The following is a 12343-nucleotide window of genomic DNA, read 5'->3' as shown; positions in this document are numbered from 1 at the left end:
TACAGGTTTTACAACAAACCACCGAATGAGAAATAAACATGAATCAGATAGCCCTGTAGATGCGTGTAACCCTGACTTTAAAAGTAAAAAAAGAAGACAGTTGAATGTGTATAACTAATAACTCATCCTGATGTAAAATAACAAATGAGTTCATTCTGTAAAGCAGTTAATTTTCACACTCTGATAAATTGTCTGTTTAAAATTTTTTGAAAACTGTCATTGGGCACAGCTGTGACCGTTTAAATCAGCCGTATTACTTACAAATCACGCTCCTCTTTTTTTAATGTGGATCTATTTCTCATGTAATAAACGATTTGCATGGCGTCACTCTAAGCAGTGACACAACCAGTTCATACTGGAGCAAAAAGTTTCTCTTTTTTCTTATAAAATTGAAGCATACGATTCAGTTAATAAATCAACATTTCAAATTAACACAATATCAGATTAATTTTCTAATTTCAGTTTTTTTATTCAACAATCTTTTTTACGTGTCTTAAAATATTCTGAAAAGTTTTGCACAGCATGTATTTTATGTACATAGCTTTTGGTTGTATTTTTGAACAATTATACTTTACAACATTTATACTTGATTATTAAGATGTTCAACATTTTCAATTTGACATTTTCCAATTAAAAATGAAATATGAAAAAATCTGTTTGTTTTGTTTTCAATTGCCAAATTCATGTTGAAATAAAAAATGATATGAAAATGCGTAAAGAAATTATACTGCGAATACGTATTCTCCAGCATCACATTTGTTCTTCGTTTGCTTGCTTATTGCCATTTATCATTTTTTATTTGAGCATTTTTATCACAAAATTAATTTTAGTAATATTCATTATTATGTTTTGCATTTTGTACAGTTTGAACTTCATTTCCTTTTATATTGCTTCTGTACAAACAACGAAAACAATTGATTACCTAAAGAGTATTGAGAAGCCAAAATTTGAATGCAATTTTTCAAAAAATTTCTAAATTTCTTTTACACTTAACACATTTAAATAATAACAAATGTGAAATTATTGTCTAAAATTATTATGCACAAGTGTGAATTTCATTTTGTTAAGTTATGCATGCTACAGTAGGTGTGGTATTAATTTTTGGATTGATAAAATCAGAATTTGTTATTTTTCACATTTTTAATGACAAAAGAAAAAACATTTCGTCTTTTGAATAAAATTTAAAACCGTAATGAACAAAACAGCGCTTGTCCAAGAAAACACCATATCATTTTCATTAGAATAATGATGACGTCATGCGTTGAAAAGTTAAATTGGCAAATTAAAATTCTTTCCATTTAGAAATTATGAAATAAAATAAACATATTTGTGAAATTGCGCAAAATAAACAAATTCTTTCTCATTTTATGAAAAAGAATTTGATAAACAACAACCTGAAATCATGAATCTCCAACAAGATGAATCATTTTACAGTTGTCGAATAAGTTCAACAGTGAATTCAGTTATGTACGGACTAGATTTTAAGCTTCATCTTGAAAACAAATTATTTCATCACTTTTCTCAACTGACAGCAGACAATTAAATAATTTTTTCATTTTCATATGAAATATGAAATCAATAAGTGCATCTGTCAGAGTATGTTTGAAGTGTGAGAAACACGTGCCAACAGAATGAACACAACAGTGCAGTCTTTTCTGTGTTTTACAATTTAGCTGGACATGAATTACGTTTGCAAAAGTTGTATAAACTGCAAATAATAATACAAGATAGAAATTGTTAATAGATTTTAAAAATACAAGAAATATCAATGAATGAATGAATGAATGAATGAATGAACGAATGCAGTATATGCAAATGAATGGGAAAAATGAGTAACAATAAATCTGTATCTACAATCTGTATTATAATGTTTTTGAACACGATTTTTTGATTGGCAGAAACTTTTACACATTTTACAATTTCATTCAGATGCTGCGTGTTGTTTGAACTGGCCCACATTCGGAAAGCTACAGGAGCTTGGGGAAAATGTAACTTTCTTTTTCCTTTTATTCTTCCTTCCCCTTGAGAAAAAACTCCACCGTGGGAATAGTATCAGTTTGTCATACCCAGTTGGATAACCTTAACAGTTGAAAAGGAAGAATGAGCAAATGATGGTTACACCATATGACCTAATATTTTTATCTTGCTTCTTGTTTATCTAGTAAACAACATAAATAGCGTATCGTTGAATATGCACACTTTGGTCACATAAGTCAATAATCAACACCAGGAAGAGGCAAGAAAGCAACATTTGACATGCTGGTAAATTCTTGGTAAATTTTTATTTATGCTTTTCAAAAAGATAGTTTTGCGTCAGAAACTGTTTTCCAATTCAATTTCATCATTGTCATTATTCATCATTTTATTAGCATGCAATAATGCAATTGACCACCATACATAATTACAACAATCACATGTGTTCATGTAGATATATACTTTTTTTTGCAATAAACAATTTGATATAAAAATAAAAAATGAAATGAAAAAATTGTCCATTTCCAAATTGGACGTTGATTGAAAAAACAATTCATGTTGGCACGTTGATGAATGTCAAGTGAATAAATTTCTTTTACCATTTCAAAATGCTTAAAAATAACTTTCTGTTGAAGATTTTGAAACTTTTCCTTACTAAATTCTGCTGCAATTTGGCAACTTATTCGAACAGGTTGAAATTGCCATGCTCTTATGGAACTTTGCAATTGCCCGGAAAATTAAAATCCCTTCTCCATTTTGAACAACGAATGCAGTAACGAATTCGAATTTTAATTTCTGTTCGTTAAATGAAAAATATCACTATTAATTATTTTAAAATATTGTACGAAAAATGAACAAAGTATATAATAGAATCGAGAAATAATCAATCTTCTTACTACCTTTTTATTTTATGACCATTATTCAGTAGTGGTTTGTCAAAAGTTGTCAAGTCCCCCATATTTCACAACTGCACTGTAGTGATTAGCAAATCATGCTGAGAAAAGTTAAAAAAAATTAACTTTCCTGTTATTGTGATCAAATGATGGATTAGCAGATGAATAAAAATGCCCACGGCTTGGTAAACTGTTCTGACGAGTGTGCATAATTATGATAATTTACAACAATAATAATGATAATGATAATGAACAACATGAAAAGTAATTTTGCAAAAAGATTATTGCAATAAAATTATTACTTCAAGAAAATAGTTTAAAATTAATTTTTTTTCCTTTCCTCACAGTAGATTGTGAATTAAGCACTGCAAGAAAAACCCAAATAATAATAATGAGATACTGTAGTGAATCAATTCGCTTTTCCATCGCACCAAACTGCAATCATTTCAGTGTCATAAAAAAATACTAATCAAAAAACTCATAACTTGTAAATAATAAAAAAAAATATCAGAGATGAAGCTGTTTGTAGCAAGAATTTCACAAACACAACTGAGAAATGGATGTTCAAAATATTGCACAGTAACCTACTTTGAAAGAATACTAACTTTATATATTCATTTTTGAATAAACTTCTCTAACCTGAAAATCAAATATCAAAATTTTAAAAATAAATCATCACATAATTATTACTTGTTACAGAACAAGTAGTGAAATAAAAGAAAAGAATAATCATTCACTTTTAAAATAACATTTCATAAATGTGAATAATTAAATTACCTGCAGTGTAAATTGATTGTGCATCATGTTTTCATGATGTTTGATTCAAATGATATCTCATCGCCTCATTGTGTTCAATAATGCAAACAACAACAACAACAGTACATTGTAGATGTACGCAAATGCAGTCGTGCAACGATTAACAGTTTGAATATGGAAAAAGCTGCAGTAGCTTGATTAATCTTTCTTTTTTCTTACTTTCCATACGATTCATCCATTATTCACTCTCCAAGCAAGCGAGAAATTGATAATCAACGCAGGAAATGAAAATTCACAAGCCGCTGGTAATTGCTGACAAATGAGCATCATTTCTTCATTTTCATCATCATCATCAGAAGAGTTCAGTGTGAAAAAGCTTCCTGTTTCCACTGTTATTTATTTCCTTGACAAAAAAGCAAATACAATTGCACACAGCATGTCAAAAAATAGGCATGAAATAAGCGAATCAAACAGTCGAATTCGAATCAAGTGTTGCTGTGAAATTAGAATCAGGAAAACATAACGGGCAAAATGGAAATCATATCAAAATTTAAGATCAATCACATCTTCTTCACAAGTGACGGCAGGTTGGTTGTTAAGCAATGGTGTAACGGCAATGTCGAAGCCAACCGAGCAATTTGCTTTGCTGACATGTTCTTCAGTGGGGGGCTCGTTTGGAATTTGTTGTTGTTCTGCTTTACGTTCAACAATGCTCTTCAACTGGTTGTACATGTCGCCCGAATCTAATTTGCATGGAACCACTAGTGGATCGTCGTCGGACGATGGTCCACTGAAACAGCAACTGGTAGAGTTGTTGAATCTATCGGATGCGCATGTTGTGCTTGAAATGAACGACGAATCGACAAAAACGTGAAATTCCGTGCCCACTTTGAAAATTCGAGCTATTGCGCACATGAAAGCCACCAAATCGAGTCGATGCTTCGCAACGAACCACTGTTCCATTCGACGACCCACGGCACCACCGGGACCATTGTCGACCAGGGCAAAATAGCAAAATTGGTCCTGGTGCCCAGTGAAAGCCCTGGGCGGATGCAGACCCGGTTCGTTCAACGCTCGTTGGCCAAAATGCAGTTCGGCTGAACGCAAATTCACCTGGCCCTTGACGGCAGAAAATTGCTTGTCATTATACCACAACACTGTTCCGTCGTTTTGCAACAGCAGCCAACATTCTTTCCAACGTACCGGATTCAGAGGGGCACATTTGTGCCGGTACAAACGCAACGAATGGACGTTCCAAGAATAAAAATCCAACAACGACGCCATAAGCAACCGCTGTCTGAACCCTTCAACGACAGAGTATACAAAATTAAAATTATTCAAATACCCACAACCCCACAAATGACAGTCGATGACAACGATTTATATTCATTTTCTCGCATTGGAAAAAAACCCACACCCGCTAACGAATCATAATATCAGCTAATTTCTGTGCTTCGCATGTTTGCCGAACCACGCTTGTCAAACTTTATCATTTGTTTCAGATGTTAAAACACATGTTAAAAAACAACAATTCACCAACAAACAATATTTGCAGCTCTTTTTTTCTCTTCTTCTCGCTTTGCAAGAAAAAAAATATGCAAAAAATAATACAGTTTCAAGATTCGTTCACAGCAACTGATCAATATGCAAATTTATTTCAACTGAAAATTTCATGCCACTTGTTTGGAGGAAATATTTCCATTTAGAAAAAAAATAAACACAACACGTCACCAGCTTTTCTGCTTGCTTGCAAAAAACAAGGAAATGGAATGAGCTGATCGACAACAATTCATGTGCATTAAACAACAACCAACGGGACTTTTTCTCTTCTTTTATAAAACATATATATAACAACAATTTACAACTTTTCCAATATAAGCAGCTAACAATGAACAAACAATTGTTCGAATCAACGTTCCATGTCGTTCAATTCAACAACAGTAAACGATGACTAATCGATCTTTTCTAATAAAAGTTCAGTTAAAATTCAAATAATATACAACAAATTATTCATAAACATTTCTGATTCGATTTCAATTTGAAAACAAACCAATACTTCAAAAATATTACACCAATTTGATAAATGTCATTTTTTAAGATTTATATGAAAAACACAATGTTTACACAGAATTAATTGGTTTTTAATGTAAGTTATTAAAAAAAAATTGGTTTTTACCAGCTTCGATCGACATTTTAATTAATATGAAAAACGCGTGAAAATTGAAATTCAACGACCAACAAATAATAATTAAAGAAAAGTGGATAAAATTGAAACCGAACAAAGTAACCTGCGCATCACAAAAGTGCGAACCGTAGCTTGCGTGCTCATATTTCGCACGAGTGAGCAATTGAAAATATTTAAATTTAAATGGCCGGCCGTTCGTGGATGCCAATTGTGAAAATTGATTGAAATCCCGAACTGCATCATCAATGATGGTCCAATGTGAAATTGCAGTGCTGACAAATAGAAGAAAAAAAAACCAAGCAATTATTATTGGTTGGCTAAGCTAGCGGTGATGGAAAATGGGAAATAGCATCGCGTGGAAAAGTGCAAAAGTGAGCAAACAAGCAAGCAATTGAACGCTGTTGCAATGGTTGCATTGAAATATATTTGTCAGACAAAGCTTCGCATAGACAATGACATTGAAAATAATCATCGACAACAACATCATTGCATCTGTAGAGAATAATTAATTAATAACAAACAGATGTAAAATTGCTTCAAAATTGAACAACTACACCAACTCCACAAACTGTGCTGCGCCCCTATTCATTACGATATAAAGTTTTTTTTGTTTAATAAAAGTAGTAAATAATAATGATTTATTCATACTTATTTCACACGTGATGTTTCATATGTATTTGATGAAAGTAGACAACGGTGACGGTAATATCATCACGATATGCCCTTGCAGCGCATTCTGGTATACTCAGCGTGGCCGACAGCGCTGCATAAACATTTTCATCGCTAACATCGCTGGTCAACGCATGACGAATCAAATGCGTGGCACTGTTCACATCCACTGGACGTTTCGATTCTCTCCGTTTTCGATCTCGCAAATCTTCCAATATCTTCAAAACAAAAAAAAAAATATATATATATATATATACATACAATAAATCAGCAATAATCGTCAATTTTAAAATATTACAATTTAAAATTAAAAAAAAATATACAGGTATATGTCACTTTCCAACAACTAATTGATATACTTGTCTCAGTGTAGCATCAGGTAGTCGTTGGTACGGGGTTAATGTTTCAACACCGATAGCGTGATTGGCGACAAATCGTACAGCTGCTTCGGGTACAACCATTTCCCAGAGACCATCTGAAGCTAATATTAGAAATTTATCATCTTCCGTCAAGCGATAATAATAAACGGACGGTTCGCAGGTTAAATACGGAGGCGTCAAATAATTCATCGGTGGACGTCTCAACTTGATGTACGGTTCAATGATTTCCTTCTGCTGTTTCAATGGCCATTTATATCTAAATTGTAATTTTTCGTTTGCAAAAAAAACATCATAAAAATTAATATTATGATAGAATCGATGAATTCTTTTTTTTTATTGCACACCATTATCCAACGAATGGAACGAATGCACACCATTTATCCACCATCGAAAGCAAATAATCTCTACCTGACATCACCGAAAGCTCGCAGAGGATACAGCTCACCAAGAAGCCGCTCACATCGTAACACTGTCAACGCTTCCCCTGGCGGATGTTCGGATCTGATGCGATTCACCTCCTTCTGATTGTCGGCCGTGTGATCTTCGTTCAACTTTCTCGCAGTCCAGTGTGCTTCATCTGTACTGACTCCCAAAACGGCTCCACTGTCCCCAACCTGGACAATGTACATATCCTGACCTTTCACATAGGCTACACAAGCACACGAACCGGCCAACACGCGGCGCAGTGCGCTCAAATCAGGACTTCCTGAATGCATTTGCATAGCTTCTTCGCACAAATCGTCGTCCAACGCTTTGAATGCCCACTTGAACGCTTGCCTCACATTTCTGCAAAACGACAATTTTTTCTTCAAAAAAACATTTTCTTACGTTTTTCTTTTTTGAAAATCAATCATTACGTGTATATTTTTTTAAACGAAAAATATAAAAATTGAAAAAGAATAATTTGAATATTTATTTCAGTTCAATACTAAATACAAGTAATAAAATGTAATCCAACATAATATCACTTCTACTGTAGAATTTAGTAAAACTTTCAATATTGAATTCATTCTATGAAATGAAACGAGAAAATTTTTGTATTTTTCTTCAATCCCTAATTCAAATCCTAATATAATATAAATAATATCAACATCGTAAATGAATAAATAATTCAAACTTGCATTTCAAGTATATTGTATGGAATAAATGTGGTGCACATATCTACTGTTGTTAAAATTAAATAATGAAATTTATGAAAAGAATTTTCACGAAAAAGATTTATTAAAAAATAAAAATAAAAATTACCTTAAAGAATCTTTTTTTTGCAAACATTCCAAACTAAAGTCACGCAGATGTTTTGCATGCAAATCTTTCAAATCTGCTGACAATACATAATTCGAACTAGTGTTGAGCATTTTCACTAGAGGCAAATGGAAACCCTGGGAAACTTCGCGGATCAACTTTTCCGGTAGCAACGGCAATGCCATGTAGTCGTAAAGTCGACTGGCCACAGTTCGAGCGCAATGCGTACCGGCATGACCGTCGAAAACTAAAATCAACAAAATATAATAAATGAAATATCAATATCAAAACAAAAAAAAAACAAACTTCCGAAAAAATATGAATTGTCGAGCTGAAAATATCCTTCAGAGCGATGATCTTCACAGGGAGCATTCGCAACTAACTGATTACAATGATAGCCAATTATAAAATCTAAAACGTTACTGACAAAAATTAGAAAAAACAATTGCTGAATTTACAGATTATGAAATATGAAGATGAAACAAAAAGCATTCGAATGCGAAAATGCTGACGTGTGCGCACACATACACAGAAATGAAGCGATCATTTTAATGCAACAATTGCCATTGTACGATAGCAACATTATAGTCAACATTTATGTATGGAACAGTGATAAATTGAAATGAAACACCAATCAAATCATTGAAATTGTAATATTAGTCAACTTGATTGTTGAAATGGTAAAAATTACATTCCACCACTGTTCCAACAAAAATTATACTCAAATCAAAAAACAGTATCTACATATCGTTAATTTCAAGTAAAAAACTCAAAAAAGTTTACAATAGATAAGTATGTAAAACGAAAAAAAATTACTTAACCATTCATCGTATTTGCGAATTCATTTCTTCTCAACATTTGATCAACTTCGATGTGAGTGAGCTGATATTTCATTTGGGTAAAGCACAGTCGTCTTTGATAAGCATAAACAGAGCATAACATTTCTGAGCAGTCATTTCTGACAAATTTACGGCCAACTTTATTAAAGTAAGAAAAAAACAGGTAGCTTGAAGTCAGCTTAGCAGATATCATTGGAGGCTAGTATGCTGAACAATCCGCGTGAAGACGTGGTAAAAACACAGTGCAGTAGCTAATGGTTTAAAATGAAAATACCATATTTGATGTGTGAAATTTATCTCTTCATTCACCGTCTCGTAGTAAAATGCATCAACATTGTCAAATTACCAAGCGTTTGCCTGATTATCAAGATGAGAAATACATTTTTACAGTATAACTTTTGTTGGCAATTAAAAGTATGCCTTTAATACGTGAAAATTAAATTTCATTTATTTGCGTAGAACTGTGAAATATAAGCAAAGCATTTTAATAGATTTGGCCACTTGCAGTAATAATTAGTTTCTAATATTTAAAAAAAACTGTAAAGTTTAAGTGAAAATAGTGAATATTTTCCATGTTGTTCAGCAAAGCTGAAATAATGCTGAATACAAGCATGCATCAGTTTATTAATGTTTCTGCAAAAGTACATGTTCAAATGTAATAGATGCACAAGAATATATAAATGTACCAAAATTTGTACATTTTTATCTTTTAATTTACAGTATTCTACAGATATATTTCAAACGTAATTTTATATTAAAATCAGAAAAGCAATCGACAGCCTTCTAAATTTGCGTTCCATGCTTTTAATAGCATGATAAAATTGAGAAAAAAAAAGCAATTTTGCTTTCAAACAGAATTAAACAATGTTAGTGATGATGCACAACGCTTGTTAATTAAATTAAAATATACTGTCGCAATTGTGGAAATTGGCTGTCAGAATTATTTTAACAAAGTTTCAAGATTTAATCATTTAACACTTATTATTGTAGAATAAAAAGTGTTTATCGAAAATTCAATTTCAACTCTACTTCGGCTGTAATACATTGTTTTGTATTTCTAAATTTTGACGTATGCAAACAATACTACTTTCAAGGGGTTTATGAAAAGAAAATCTTATCGTCAAGTTATACAACAAAGTTCAATTTATCCAGTTCAGTTTATTTCCCATTCCATTATTGTATTAATTCAATTATTTCATTTCAATTCACATCCATCGGCTCTTCATCCGTCGACAGACCTTGCTGCACCGCTGCTGGTGGTGCTTCTGCCTCTGGTGGTGGCGGTGGCGGTGGCGGTGGTGTGTCCTCCTCTGGTGGTGGTAATGGTGGTGGGGACGGTGGTAATTCGGGCAGGCTCTGATCCAGTGGGGGCAACGGTGGAAGTGGTGGATAGGGATCAGCAGAATAGCGACATAATGAAGATCGGCACATACACGGTAATGGAGCGTTCTTTGCGTTCCAAAATGTATAAGAATAGTCTATCGTTATTTCGTGGTCCTGCTGAATGGGTTGCAAAGCAAAAATACAAGTTCTAGCCAATTTAAGATCTTCGTATTCCACCAACACCGGAACTGCGAGAGCATTCGGAGCGCAAGAGTGATTGATGAAGCGCGAAAAATTCCCAAAATTCTGACTGTCGACATAAATGCCGTGCATATCATTAGTTTTGCTTATCACTTGCATGCAATAAGGATTTGTGGGAGCATTTTCATCGGAATCGTGGACTCGAAGAACACCAACATATTCGCAGATGAATGTTCGAGGAAGCAGATAGGAATCCGCAAACAAGCCCCAACCTTTCGCCGCGGTCATTTCAATATAAAACTTCTTCGTTGTCGGCTTCTGTGATTGTTTATTTGGGCATGTCATGTCGCAGGCACAGGCCGGTCCACATTCTCTGATGTTAAAATCTCGTACTCTGAGCCCCTGTTGGAAATAACCACTTCTCAGGCGCAGGTCCAACCCAATGGCCGGCTTCTTCATCTTGTTTTCAAGAATACACGGGCATCGAGACTTTGCTGAGCAACCATTTTTGCATTTGCATCCTTGAAGTTTTCTCCAAGTAATCAAAGGCAAATTCGGTTCGACTTTTCCACTTCTTGAGTAAACAAAATTTTCCAGATCCGGTGGATTCGACCCATATCTATTATAAGCAGGAATTGGATTTTTCTCCTGCCCATCAGTGATATCAGATTTCACCAATTCTCGAAACATCATCATTTTGACTGATAGATCACGACGTTAATTTCTAAAAGTATACATTTAAAAAACAAATTAAATTGAACTTAATGATAAGAATCTAAATTTTAACAAAATAATTCAATTAAACACATTACATCCCACGTTATCATCATAAAAATGAAATTCGCAAATAAAAGAAAAACAATAGCACAGACTGAAAATGCGCCATAATCATCAACAGACCTGTTTCACCTGAATATTTCGAAAATGACCTTCAGACAAAATTCATTCTAATTATTAATTTAAAAAACACTAAATTTTCAAAACATAAAAGTAACATTTACAATTAAACGCTATGCTTAATATTTAAGCATGGATAGCAAAATTCATGACAAGGAAGTGCGTGGAGAAAAGTCAGCAACGATTCGAAACAAGTACATATATGAAAAGATTGTCATCATTTTAAAGTTAATTAATGATGAAACTCTTAAACTAAACAAAGTTTAAGTCAATACAAAGGACTTTTACACTCACGAATTACAGCTTAAAGATCACAAAGAAAACAACGCTAACATACAGTATAATTTTAAAAAATGCAAGTGTAAACGCAAACAATTGTTAATTGTGCATACTGTTCAATATTTTAAAATAAAACAAATTAAACAATGAATTTAATTTAGTAAAAATCTGAAAAACAAAATTCAAGAAAGATTAAGCGAGATTTTAGCTTTATAAAAGTTTTTCCACTTTTGATGTCTTTAATAATAATGTTTCCACTACGAGGAAGTGCAATAAAAATCACTAAGTAATAATTTTCATTGTGACGATATGAAATTCATGCAAGCGTCCATGCACCACTGTACAAGTACTTGTTTTGTTGTGTACAAGGAATAGTAAATAAAAAAATAAGAATAAACAGCAAAAATAAAAAGCAGCTTGTCATACTTGAATCATATTATCAAAATTACAGTATCTATGTTACCGAATATTTTTTACTATCAAGTGACAAGTTGACAAAAATATTTTTTATGCCATTTAGAAGAAACGATTTCATTAAAAAGCAGCTAGATGAAATTCGTGCCATGTATTAATGGAGACAAATTGAGAAGTCAAAATCAATATTTAAAAATTGGACAGTTTTCAATTGAATAAATTATGTTAATGGATTTTTTAATTTATCATGTTTTATATTCAATTAATTTATTAAAGTTTAGTTTAATTTCA

General features: G+C 32.7%; 1 protein-coding gene across 1 annotated transcript; it reads right to left on the bottom strand.

Annotated features, from left to right (window-relative positions):
• Positions 1-4166: 4166 nt before the first annotated feature.
• Positions 4167-11158, bottom strand: Tsp_08180 (putative SET domain protein). Its single transcript, XM_003373541.1, has 7 exons — positions 10372-11158; positions 8184-8346; positions 7266-7643; positions 6837-7113; positions 6466-6695; positions 5800-6080; positions 4167-4927 (listed from the first exon to the last, which is right to left on the bottom strand). The coding sequence occupies exons 1-7, from the start codon at positions 11156-11158 to the stop codon at positions 4167-4169; spliced, it is 2877 nt and encodes a 958-aa protein (XP_003373589.1).
• Positions 11159-12343: the final 1185 nt, after the last annotated feature.

Source organism: Trichinella spiralis, assembly GCF_000181795.1.
Source record: "Trichinella spiralis strain ISS 195 chromosome Unknown Scfld6, whole genome shotgun sequence".
In the NCBI taxonomy this organism is placed as follows: Eukaryota; Metazoa; Nematoda; class Enoplea; order Trichinellida; family Trichinellidae; genus Trichinella; species Trichinella spiralis.
Note: the sequence above shows the minus strand (reverse complement) of the source record. Positions and strands in the feature narration are given on the sequence as shown.

Coding starts and splice junctions, on each gene's coding strand:
- Tsp_08180 (XM_003373541.1), bottom strand. CDS start 11,158: ATGATGATGTTTCGAGAATTGGTGAAATCTGATATCACTGATGGGCAG. Junction 8,347..10,371: donor AAAGAACGCTCCATTACCGT/GTATGTGCCGAT, acceptor TGTTGATTTTAG/TTTTCGACGGTCATGCCGGT. Junction 7,114..7,265: donor CGAGCTTTCGGTGATGTCAG/GTAGAGATTATT, acceptor ATTACAATTTAG/ATATAAATGGCCATTGAAAC.